Source organism: Scardinius erythrophthalmus (assembly GCF_964197995.2).
Source record: "Scardinius erythrophthalmus genome assembly, chromosome: 16".
Classification (NCBI taxonomy): Eukaryota; Metazoa; Chordata; class Actinopteri; order Cypriniformes; family Leuciscidae; genus Scardinius; species Scardinius erythrophthalmus.
In genome coordinates this window covers 28674924-28688801 of record NC_138236.1, presented here as the reverse complement: position 1 = coordinate 28688801, position 13878 = coordinate 28674924, and the positions used below count along the sequence as shown (strand labels likewise).

Sequence of the window (13878 nt, the reverse complement as noted above, 5' to 3'; positions counted from 1 at the left end):
TTGCTGAAGCTCAAACGTGCTGCGTAACACGAGAATGAACCTCATTGGTTCTTGCTGAAGCTCAAACGTGCTGCGTAACACGAGAATTAACCTCATTGATTCTTTCTGAAGCTCAAACGTGCTGCGTAACACGAGAATGAACCTCATTGGTTCTCGCACCTCATGCAAGCATGCTTGAGCTTCCATTAATCATAACTGATTTGTGCGTTGATGAATATTTATTTGTGAATAAAAGCTTAAATTAAATCTGTTCATCATATGAGGTGATTGTGCCTTCATAAAATTTGGACTAAACCCCTCGATTCATATGGATTAGTTTTACAATCTCTTTATGAACTTTTTGAAGCGTCAAAGTGATAGTTGCGTAGACTGTCAGTGGAGGGACAAAAATTTCATTAAAAAATTAAGATGAACGAAAGTCTTACGGGTTTGGAACGACCGTTCCAATGAGTAAATGATTTTTATTTTTGGGTGAATTATCTCTTTAAATGAAGGTTAGATGATTACTATATGTTGTCTGGAATATCCCACTAAATTTACTAAATTACTAAACTAAATTGCCAGATATTCACAGTAAAAAATAATAATAATAATAATACCTTGAAAATGTTACCAGTATATTATAGATCCCTGTAACTTATGACTGTTTATTTCATAAAGTGGTTTTATTTTAATATACCCATCTACACTAAACTGAAATGTTGCTTTAACATACATAGTAAACATTATATATGTTTTAACATGGCATTGTATGTAATTTTTCTGAAAAATATATAAATTATATTACCATATAATTCACAGTGAAAAACAGGGAAACGACCCAGTCTCTGTGTGACACGTGGTCACAAATGTTTATATTTTGTGTAAACAATTTTGGTTCTTCTTATTTTTGTTATTAATAATGTACATTCGGATGTTTGTGTGTTACATTTTATGTTATTTAGTTATTACAATATTTAATTGTAATGTTTGTTACCCTGATGGTGCTTTGTCTTTGAGTGCATGACCCCGCACACCTTATGTGAATATTGGTCATATTTTATGGACAGGCCACTTATGATGAACTCATTGGATTTTCTATTGTGTCACCTCTGTAGTACTTATCAGTACATTTTAAGAAAGAAAGAAGAAAGAAAGTCATACGGGTGAGTAAATATTGACAGAATTCTCATTTTTGAATTCAATTTATTTTATATTTAAAGAAATAATGCCTGAAAAGGTTTTGTACCATTGCTTGTGTGTTTGCACGAGCTACACATTAGCAAAAGCTATACTGCAGGTGCATTCACCTAAAAACCTGTTCGGGGTAAATCTATCATTCCTTCCATGGGGTTTTTATTCAACAATAACGGCATTAAACGACACAACGACAAGGTCATTTGTACGTCATTGCACAATATGCTTACATATTGCAAGGTTGGACAAAACATACTGTATGCATATTTTTACTGTTATTTACTTATAATATGCAATATACCGGTAAGTAAAATGGCAAGGTTTGACAAAGCATACTTTTACTTATATTGTGTATTATTATTAAATGTAAATAACAATAAAAATATGAACTTTCCAGCTTCAGTATTCAATCCGATCAAGTGTTCACATGTCCTGTTGGAACGGATTAGAAAAACGTTACCCCCTCCCCCCAATACAATCCGAATGAGATTTTAAACGGAATTGGCCAATTTATTCCGACTGACATGGTTACATGTCAAGTCAAGTCAAGTCATCTTCATTTATATAGCGCTTTTAAAGGGTTACTTCAGGATTTAGCATTAAGCTTTGTATTAGTAGAAAACCTGTAGTATTTTCGAATTACCATGCTTTCCCCCCTCATATCCCCCTGAGAGGAGAGATTTATGTATTTTTTGTCTGGAAAAAATCCTCCGATGACGCAAAAATCGTCATTTTGCGTCATCGGAGGATTTTCTGTCCAGAGGCTAAAGACTACAGCCAGTAGATGGCGTTGTTCCGCATGTTTACAACCCGCCCATAGAGGGTGGGATCTCACTCACAGAATGTACACAGTATCAGCTGTCTTTCTTTGGAAGCTAAGCTAGCATGCTCTTGTTCTGTGGAGAAAGCTGAATAATAGGAGAAAGCTGAGTAAGTAGGGGTTACCATCTTTTTCCCGGACTTGTCCGGCGGGCGAGATCGTTAAAAATGTACGGGATTCGGCTTTTGCGTTCTGCGGTCGCCATTCAATGTTTACATGCACACCTCTCGTTTCAATCTAGCTGAATTAATTCCGATCGGTGAATCTGACTGTAGTGTTTACATGAACGCTAAACAAGGTTAGGATAGGTTGATGTGCGTTTTAACATTGCTAAGAAAATTCCCGCTCCTCCGTGAGAGATGCGAGACCCGGCGCGTCTCAGTAATGAAGCCACCGGCCTCGCGCCGTTCTCCCGCGGCCGTCAGCCTCGTCCTGCTCGCCACAGTAAACATGATGAATGGCGACTGTAGAACGCAAAAGCCGAATCCCGGACATTTTTGGTCTCTAAATCCCTGGCAAACTCATCACTTACTTAGGCTAGCCTTGTTGTTTTCAACTGTGCTCTCTAACCGGTAGGCGTGGCCTCCTAAGGCAGCGAAGCAAGTGCATTCTGGGAGTTGTTGTCTTTTATCCACATAAGCCAAAAATACATTTTCTGGCTTTTCTCAGTCTAGAAAGCTCCAAATTCAAAAATTTCTCCACATTTCTTCTACTTAAATGACCTATTTTAAATACACATTCATCTTCCCAGAGGTGAAGTATCCCTTTAACAATGTAGATTGTTTCAAAGCAGCTTTACAGAGATAAACATATAATTTATGGTAACAGAGATTGTTTTGGCTTTATAGCGGTTCTTTAGTAAAGTTATTTTCCAGCTAAGGTTAGTTATGATTGATTCGCTTCCATCGCAACAATCATTTGTTATTAAATTAGGGGCCGCTAAGACGACACAATTCTCTCTGCATAGACTTTAAACGCGAACCTGTGAGAAACGCTGATGGCGTTCACATGCGCATTAAGAATTGGTTCTATAGTTATGTGCGTTTGAATATATGTACGCAGGTTTGTAATTCCCTACAAACCAAGCCTAAACAAAGTACTGGTGTTTCCTTATAATTTTTGATACAGAATTGTATTTTATTTTATCAATTCGGGGTAGATACGCGAATTGAGTTTCCCGACAACGCTTTATCTGTAGAGTGGTAAAGGGATCCTCCATAGGGAGAGACTAGTTGGCACTTCAGCACTGCGTTGTCATCGGGTCCAGGCGAAGGTCCTTCATCAGATCTGGATACGGCCTGGATCCGGCAGGCTGCGGGAAAACCTCGGGATAAACAAAGACACTAAAATTAGCGTAGATGCCATTCTTCTTATGATGTAACGAGTACATCAGGATTTATGGGAAGTGTTCCCGGTTGCAGCTGACCTAATCTATGCAGCCTAACATTGAATTATAGAAGTCTATAATGTATTATGTGAAAGCTAGGTCAAAGAGATGTGTTTTTAGTCTAGCTTTGAACTGACAGAGTGTGTCTGCTTCCCGGACAATGGTAGGAAGGCTGTTCCAAAGTTTTGGTGCTAAATAGGAGAAGGATCTACCGCCAGCAGTCGATTTTGATATTCTAGGTATTATCAACTGGCCGGAATTTTGAGATTGCAATAGACGTGAAGGACTATAATGCGTTAAGAGCTCGCTCAAGTACTGCGGAGCTAAACCATTTAGTGCTTTGTACGTGATCAGCAATATTTTAAAATTGATGCGATGTTTAATACGGAGCCAGTGCAGTTTTGACAGAACCGGGCTAATATGGTCATACTTCCTGGTTCTGGTAAGAACTCGAGCTGCTGCGTTTTAAACTAGCTGTATTTTGTTTATTAAGCGTGCAGGGCAACCACCCAGTAGAACATTACAATAATCTAGCCTTGAGGTCATGAACGCATGAACTAATTGTTCCGCATTTGTCAATGAGAGCATATGACGTAATTTAGATATATTTTTAAGATGGAAAAATGCAGTTTTACAGATACTGGACACGTGACTTTCAAATGAAAGATTGGTATCAAAGAGCACAACCCAGGTTCCTAACCGACGACGAAGACTTAACAGAGCTGCCATCAAGTGTTAGACAGTATTCTAGGTTACTACGTGAGGAAGTTTTTTGTCCAATAATTAGAATCTCTGTTTTTTCAGAATTTAGAAGTAGGAAATTACGAGTCATCCAATTTTTTATATCCGCTATGCATTCCGTTAATTTTGTGAATTGGTAAGTTTCGTTAGGTTTTGAAGAAATATAGAGCTGAGTATCGTCGGCATAACAGTGAAAGCTAATGCCCTTTTTCCTAATGATATCTCCTAATGGTAGCATGTACAGAGTGAACAGCAGCGGTCCTAGTACTGAGCCTTGTGGTACGCCATACTGAACATGTGATCGATGAGACATCTCTTCATTTATTGCTACAAACTGATAACGGTCAGATAAGTATGATTTAAACCATGCTAGTGCAATTCCACTAATGCCAACATAATTTTCGAGTCTATTTAAAAGAATGTTGTGGTCGATAGTATCAAATGCAGCACTAAGATCGAGTAACACAAATAGAGAGACACAACCACGATCGAATGATAAGAGCAAATCATTTGTGACTCTAACGAGAGCTGTTTCGGTACTATGGTACGGTCTAAATCCGGACTGAAAATCCTCGCAGATATAATTTCTTTCAAGAAAGGAACACAGTTGTGAAGATACTGCTTTTTCTAATATCTTTGACAGAAAAGGTAGATTCGAGATCGGCCTGTAATTGACTAATTCTGTAGGATCAAGTTGCGTTTTTTTAACAAGCGGTTTAATCATAGCCAGCTTAAAGGTTTTTGGTACGTATCCTTGAGACAAAGATGAATTAATGATATTAAGAAGAGGATCTATGACCTCTGGAAGTATTTCTTTCAGTAGCTTAGTCGGTATAGGGTCTAACATACATGTTGTAGATTGAGATGATTTAACGAGTTTAGTAAATTCTTCCTCTTCTATAGCAACGAACGAATCAAATTTTTCCTCCGGGAGACTACAATGCACTGCCTGATGCGATACTGTAGTAGACGGTTGCATAGTTATAATTTTCTCCCTGATATTATCAATCTTATAAGTGAAGAAGTTCATAAAGTCATTACTGCTGTGTTGCTTGGAAACTTCGGTGCTTGAAGCTTTCTTTTTCGTTAGTTTAGCCACCGTTTCAAATAAATACCTAGGATTATGTTTATTTTCTTCTAATAGGGTTGAAAAATAAGCAGATCTAGCAGCTTTTAAGGCCTCTCGGTAAGCAATCGAGCTCTCTTTCCATGAAATGCGAAATACCTCTAGTTTTGTTTTCTTCCAGTTGCGCTCCATTTTTCTGGCTGCTCTCTTAAGGGCCTGAGTGTGCTCGTTGTACCACGGCGTTGGACTATTTTCTTTAATCTTCTTTAAGCGCAACGGAGCAACTGTGTCTAAAGTGCTGGAAAAGAGAGAGTTAAAAGTTTCTGTTGCGAGGTCGTCAATATCGAGGTCTTCTAAGCTATCTGGGATGCTGAGATGGTGAAACTGATTAGGAAGATTATTAATAAAGCAATCTTTAGTGGCAGAAGTGATAGGTCTAACATATTTGAAACACGGAGTCGGCTTTGAAGCCTTGGCTAAATGAAGTTTACACGAGGCGAGATAATGATCTGTGATGTCATCGCTCTGCTGCAGAATTTCAACGGCATCAACATCTATTCCATGTGATAATATTAGATCTAGAGTATGATTACGACGATGAGTAGGTCCTGACACATGTTGTCTAACTCCAATTGAGTTTACAATGTCTTTAAATGCCAATCCCAATGCATCTTTTTCATTATCGATGTGTATATTAAAATCACCAACAATTAGTACTTTATCTGCAGTCAATATTAATTCTGATAGAAAGTCCGCAAATTCTTTGATAAAATCTTTATGGTGCCCTGGTGGCCTGTATACAGTAGCCAGCATAAATCTCAAGCGTGATTTATCATTTATACTATATATTTTACTACTATCACTAACACTTACACTTCAAAAGAATTATATTTAAAACTTGATTTCTTAGTGGTTTTGAAAATATTACTATAAATTACAGCAATACCTCCCCCTTTGCGTTTCAGACGAGGCTCATGTTTATAACAGTAATCTTGCGGGGTGGACTCATTTAAAGTAATGTAATCGTTTGGTTTTAGCCAGATTTCTGTCAAACACAGCACATCTAGGTTATTATCTGAAATCATATCATTAACAATGAGTGCTTTTGAAGCAAGCGATCGAATATTCAGCAACCCAAGCGTTAGCATTTGCTCATCTGTATTATGTTTTTTATTCGTTGAACATCAATTAAATTTTAACCTTAGATGGGTTTAAACGTTTTTAGCTGGGTGAAAGATTCTCTATGTGATGGGATTTATCTGACCTTGGTGACGTGAGGCCGCTAGCAGACGGTCGGTTTAGCCAGTCTGTCTGCTTCCTGACCTGAGCCCCAGATTGTCATGTTTGAGCTCTAAGACTATGTGCCATATTACTAGAGAGAAGAGCAGCACCATCCCAGGAGGGATGAATACCATCTCTTTTCAACAGGTCAGGTTTGCCCCAAAAACTTTTCCAATTGTCTCTAAATTCTATATTATGTTGCGGACACCACTTAGACAGCCAACTGTTAAGCTAACACAATCTACTAACTATCTCATCACTCCTGCGAACAGGAAGGGGGCCAGAGCAAATTACAGTGCCTGACATTGTACTTGCGAGTTCACACACCTCTTTAATATTAATTTTGGTGATCTCCGACTGGCGGAGTCGAACATCATTAGTGCCGACATGAATAATGATCTTAGAGAATTTACGATTAGCATTAGCCAGCACTTTTAAATTTGCTTTGATGTCAGGCGCTCTGGCTCCCGGCAAACATGTGACTATGGTGGTTGGTGTCTCTATTTTCACGTTCCGTGTAATAGAATCGCCAATAACTAGGGCACAATCATTCTCAGTGGGTGTTTCACTGAGCGGGGCAAATCGATTTGTTATGGTAATCGGAACGGAAGAGTGGTTTTTTGATCCGCGACTAGAGCGATCCCTCACTGTCACCCATTTGCCCGGCTGCACAGGCTCTACTTCAGCCAGAACCGACTCATGTAAAGAGTTTACTATGCTAGGCGCATCCAAAATAGTATCTAAAGCCCTAGCACTCTTACTATCCTCAATTAAAGTTTGGATGCGTGTTTCTAGTTCTGAAATCTTCTCTGTCAGCCTAACTGTCTCCTTGCATTTATCACATATAAATCCTATATTGCCAACAGAGAAGGCTATGCTAAACATGTGACATGAAGTGCAGGTGACAATAACAGGACAAGACATTACTCACCGTGTTTGTTGAGTGATTCTTACTCACCTGAGCTTTTATGAACTCAAAGGCGCGAGAGAAAAATAAATAAATAAAGCGCACGGGTGGCGCGTTAGCAGGCTAGCGAATTACTAGCGTGTTGTGCTAGTAGTAACGGAAGCTAGCGATGTCAGGTTAATCTGAGATGTTGGGTAAGCTGTATTTAGTAGTAGTATAAACAACTAGAAATTGTAGTAAATGATGATTTCCTTGTTCAAAACAAGGAAATACGAGGCTAAGACGGAGCTTACAGCACCGAAGCAAACACACTCACAGCAGGCAGCCTATGTGACATTTTTCTATTCCGACTGTTCTACTAGTCCGATTACAATGGGATTATTAGGGTCTGTGTAAACACAGCGGTTGCCATATAACCCTTACCTGATCAAGAACTTTACCCAGATCAGCACTGACATTTGCCGTGTAATATTGAGGTTAGGGTAAAGGCCAAGAGATCTGATGCAGTGTCAGTGAGGAAGGGCAGCGATTGAGTGAGGTCTTATCAGTGAGCCTCAGTCCTCAGGATTTTGGTCCAGCTATATCAGGGGGTCGACTCTTTACACTCAGATCATATCACACGGTCTCAGCGAGATACTCAATAGACCATGCTAAATGATAGCGACGGCCTGAAGCACACACATGCCGGGGTGTTTTATCTAGGCAAACACTTGCAATGGTTAAACCTCATTCATGTGTGAATGTTTAACTTGACATTTTAAGGTGTTTAAGCAAACACAATTATTAACTTGTTTACGAAATGTCAATTAACATAACAGGATAGAAATACAGAGATTAACAGGATGGAACATAGCAGGATGGAATTACAGAGCTGAAGTTTTCCATCGCTCAATGAGGGGTTGAAGGTGTCAACCTGAGGTTTATTGGGATAATATTTGATAATAATCATACAGATTTCTTCAATTGTATCAGACAGGGCTTGACAGTAACATCTGCCAAACCGCCAAATGCAGGTGTATTTCAGCAGTGGCGTGTAGTGCAGTCACTCCTACTAGCCACTTTGGCGGGTTGGATTTTATATATATATATATACATTTTTCAGTTGTAGTCTTTTAAAAAGGCATCTGAAATAATAAACTAAGTGCAATGTAGTGATGTCAAAAATATAGATTTTTCAATTAGTATAGATATAGATACGTCCAAGACTCATTTTCCGCAGAGTAGATACACGATACCAGCTGCGCTTTCTCACAAACCCGCCTCCCCTCACTCGCTTGTTTCATTTGCTCCAGATGGATATTGTTGGTGTTACAAGGCTTGAATTTCGGCGTGGGATTGCATGTATAGAGTGGTACAGGTATGACGTCAGAACTCGGAAGTCTAATTTGCCGACTGATTCCTTCGAGATTTTCCTATGGGGTTTTTATAATGTTTTTTTTTGTTTTTGATTTATGTGACGAAACTTTGACATTTTGTTCTGCTATGTAAAACGCAAATTTTTAAGCAGTTATGTACATTTTTGAAAATTTACGTTTTTAATAAGTAACTAGATAAGACAGTTTAGGGTTGAGTGTTTGCAGTGTATGTCATAGAACAAAACGTCAAAGTATCCCCAAGTTATTTTTACTACAGGCTTTAATTTACTCATAAATTGAAAGACCCCATTATAAAACCCCATAGGAAAACCTGAAAGGAACCAGAGGCAAATTATACTTCCAGGTTCTGATGTCATACCTGCACCACTCTATTGCATAATTTTACTCATTCCCGCAGATTTTGTGCTCACACCCAATGTGCGGGTACATAAAGCCACCTCAGAACTAAATTTAGTCTCTTTAAACTTATTGCGCTTAAACAGTCAAACACACACAGAATAATGTCAAAATGCCGGTCTTGGCGAGTATTCCCGTAAACACATTCAGTTATGTTTTAAGTGAATGTAAACAGTTGAGAAAGAAAACACGTGCAAGTATAATGGCTCTGTGTGTCAGCTTTTAAAGTGACAACAGCCTTATATACCTGCTGCCAAATTAGTATTTAAAAAAATCTACAGTACGGACTCGGACAGTACGCCAAATATGCATTTTTTTCTAAATGACTTATTTGTAAGTGTGAACTCGTAAAATCTCAATTCTCCAGCGGCAGTCATTTTTGTTGTAAATTAATTCAACCCAAGCGCTCTTTATGACGTGGGTGATTACGTAACCGCAGATCATCTGTCCATCTTCGATTAAAGCCCGCCCTGGCAATTTGATTGGCTCGGCCTTCTGGGAGCCAAGCATAATTACTCCTCAACGGATCGAGTCCAGACCGAACTTCTCGACCAAACAATGTTGTGGGTGGGGTTCGGGCTGGCACCCAGGCTACAATACAATCGGAGTTCCAAGCTTTATAATGGCAGTGAATGGCTGTATATTCCTGTATAGTCCATCAAAGTGTATCCATCCATGATAAAAGTAAAGTGGATGGAGCACTTTTATGGACTTCAAAACAGAACCCGGCCATTCACTGCCATTATAAAGCTTTGAAGACCAGGACATTTTTTAATATAACTCTGATTGTATTCGTCTGAAAGAAGAATGTCATATAGAATGGCTTGAGGATGAGTAAATCATTGGCTAATTTTCATTTTTGGGTGAACTATCCCTTTAATGTCAATGTGAGACAACCTTTTAGGAAACATCACATAATTGTCTAATTGCTAATATAACATGTTTGCGCTTTTCTATATGGAATAGAATATGGACTATTTCTTAATGAATTACTTTTTCGTAATTGCTTGAGGACATGCCAAATCCGCTCAAGCAAATTAGTTTTTGCAAAATACCCTTATTTTCACTTTAATCTGATATTGTGATTAAAGAAAATGAAGTCATATGATTTCCATCTTTATAAATTGTTTAATGTTTTATCCAATATATTAAAATATTATGGAGACGTGACAACATGTCAGGGTTCTGTCCCTTTGGTCTGTTTATTCTTGGTTTAGTGACAGAGCTCTGACACTCCTGTCTTGTCATGGTGAGCGTGGGGTTCCGAGTTTGCGGGCTGTGCGCTCTTCTGTCCATGTGAGTTGTTTTGTGTGCGGGGTGTGGTGTTCGGATCCCGGCACTGCGGTCTAGTTTAATTTCGGTTTTTTCTCCGGGTTTGGACATTCGTGCTCCGTTTGTTTGTCTTCTGTTGTGAGCGCACGGGATGAGCACTTGCACTGTCTTGTTGTGTGAGCGTGCGATTTGGTGTTTACTCGGGCCGCTCTTCTCTCCGTGTGTGTTGTTTTGTTCTGTGTAGCACACTGCTCATGTTTACATCAGCCACGTCCTTTCTTGTTGTCTTGTGTTGTGTCGCACGCAGCTCGTGTTTTCATCGGCCGCATGTTTTTATGCTAGGCCTATGTGAACATGCGGCTTATAAGTGTTCTCATTAGCTGCGTGTTCGTGTCTTGTTTTGTTTGAGCACATGGCTTGTGATCGTGTTTGCAGGCCATGTGCTCTTGTTAATAATTAATAAAAAGTCCAAATTCTGCGTCCTTGAGTCCTCGACTCATCCCTCAAACGTATGTCAGATACTGCATAACAGAAATGACTTCATACTTAAGATAGTAGTTTCAATCCGATTATTCAAATCAAAATAGATTTAAAGCAAATTTTGAATATTACATTTAGCTTTAGGTTTTCTTAATGTTTTCTAACAGTACTGTATGTTTCATGATTTAAAAAGTCTTCAAAAAAGTCTGAAACTTCAAAGTGTCAAAAGATTTAGGGTGCACTTTATCTAACCTCTTTCTTTTACTTTTTGTCTCTGTATTTTCAGAATGCTCTCTTCCAAAATGTGAACCCAAGCTTGAGTTACCCAGTCACACAGGTAAAACACTGTTATTGCTGGAATTTATTTAAGGCCTGGTTTCACAGACAGGGCTTTGATTAAGCCAGGATTACACCTAGGACATTCAGTTAGGACATTTAAGTAGCTTTTTATAAACGTGCCCTAGAAAAAACACAACTTGTGTGCATCTAGAGACAAAACAATGGCACTGACATATTTTAAGATATGTCAGTGCAAGTTGCTTTAATTTAAAACAGCTCAAACATGTATTTTAGTCTGGGACAACCTTAAGCCTTGTCTGTGAAATAAGGGTATATATGGGTATATGTTTGATATTAACCTTTTTTTCTGTTATTGTGCCATAAGGTTTATGGGTGCTTATATTTTGTTGGTTTGTGTCAGAGCTGTTTCATTTATTCTAGTTTGGCCTATAATGTTTTTGAAGTGCTCAAATCATGAGTCTCCTTTTAGCTATTAGCATTGGTTAAGTTTTTGGTGATTTTGAATGTAACTAATGTGTCATTTATATGAGGTTGTTGCAGCACATCATGAAATCAATGTGCACCTGCAAGAATACAAAATATCGTCTTTTATCTGTGAGGTTGATTCGGTTAAGAGAACTGTTCTAGCATTTTCAACACTGAGCTGATTGTCTTTTGGCTGTTTTAATCTAATGATTTGTAACTAAATTGAGGCTGAAGATGATATCATTGAACTAGATTATTTTACTATACTGAAACTCACATTTATGTATTACGTCTGCATAGATTGAACACTTTCTTGGAAATCAAATCTTTTATATTAGGAAATATATTTAAAAAAAAATCATGCAGTCAGGAGGTTGTATGGCACATTTGGGAAGTAACTATACTTGACCCAGTTATGTCTAATATTAGTTGAACATTTGCTCGTCCCAAGATAATATGTTCCACAGCCAGTCGACACAGTTAATATCTGGTTTTCTGCCTTTATTGTGCACTGGTGCCTTATTAAATATTTTTTTGTTTTTCTAGCATGGCATTATTTTCTTGCCAAGCTGTGGGTCACTTCTGAATGTAACACAAAACAAAATACAAAACTTCTAATATTTCAAGAATAAATTGCTGAGCTTTGTGTAGAATTCTCCATGCTGGTTATCCGAGTGATTCTGTTTATTTCATTGACGCTCAAGGTGCATGGAACATTTTTGTGAGTGGCAATGATCTAAATCAGTCCAATAAGCGTGTCTAAAAATAACTGATGGTGTAGGACATTTCTTTGTTTCTCACGTTCATCCCCTACTGCACCTTTCATATGGGACCCCAGCTTGTTATTCATTTCAAGCTGTGTCTTTCACAATCAGCTCTCTAATGACTACTGAACCTCAAAACTACAGTAATAACCACAGAACAAATACAAATCAATGTAGCCAAGTCTTCAAGAATTTTGAATGTTTCTGCTAAAAACAGAAACTCATACCAAACAATGAGGAAACGTTTTTAAATATAAAACCTAGCAAATAAAGTTTTAGTTTGCTGAAGTTTTAGGTTGTTGGAAAGTGAGCTCTGCCCTGTTCCCAGCAGTAGATTGCTCTTTCTCTAATTGGAGATTGAAGTGTATTAGACCCATGCCGAGATGTGCCGGAATCTGGTATGTTCTCAGATCCGGAGGGAGTCAGCTCGCACAATGGCCATCTCCAGGGGATGTCTTTATGCTGTCTGCCAAAGTCCTCGACATGCTCATCACCACCAATCAGTCCCACCATAGCTGCTGGCCAGTAGAGGAAACTTGAAGGCTCCAAGGATTCTTTTAGTACCCAAAATCTTAAAACACCTCTTTCAGATAGATGGACACACACACATCCAAACATTCTGGCAAGCTTCTGTCCAAACCAGCTTTCAAGCAGGTTTAAGTCTTATACAATGAGGTGTTGATGTTTTAAAAGAACTTTGAAGTTTACTTCGCACTTTGAAGGGAAAGGAAGTTAGCACAAAATACTTTTGTGGTTTTCTGAGGTTAGAACATTTCTGAATGGTGAATGTGCCCAAAGCAAGGTACTTGCTGTTTATGTGAGGGCAACTGTTCAGTTAAAGGTAAAATGCGCAGGTTTTGTTGTTAACTGTTAGCTAGATGTGCAGTGAAGAGCAGTAAAGTGTAAAGAACAAGAACTGACCAGCACACCGGCTAGATCTTCTTCTCAACAGCATTTATAAATAGCTGACCCAGTCCAAGTGGACTATTTTTCAGGTTGCCTCTGAAATAGGGCTTGCGGTATAACCAATATAGGTAGCATATGCTGTTTAATAGAACAATTGTTGGACCACAAAGCTTTCAGTTTAGTTTTCTTTTTAAAGCCAAACTCTTTTCCGACCATGACTAATTAAAAATTAGGATCTGTCAGATTTGGAAAGAGTCAGAAGGGAATGAATTAAAGGAGAACTCCGGTCAATTTTAACATTGAGCTCATTTTTTTGTACATTTGGAGTGCTGTCAATACAGAGAACAACGACAAAAATCGGTGTTTGACAAAAACACTGAGTTATTCTATTTTTAAAATTTGCACCCTGTTGACTTCAATGGGGCAAGTACTAAACCTGCTTTTAGCCTCTTAACATCCTTGATGTGTCATTACAAGTGCACAGAAAATGTGTGTGATTCCTTCAGAGTGAACACGAGTGAATCTGACTGCAGTAGATGTG

General features: G+C 38.5%; 1 protein-coding gene across 1 annotated transcript in view; it reads left to right on the top strand.

Annotated features, from left to right (window-relative positions):
- Positions 1-13878, top strand: part of triob (trio Rho guanine nucleotide exchange factor b) — a gene marked incomplete at its 5' end in the record, with an annotated part of 170021 nt that overhangs the window by 10187 nt on the left and 145956 nt on the right. The window contains 1 exon segment of the mRNA XM_081388786.1: positions 11189-11239. Coding sequence (XP_081244912.1) covers positions 11189-11239 — 51 coding nt within the window.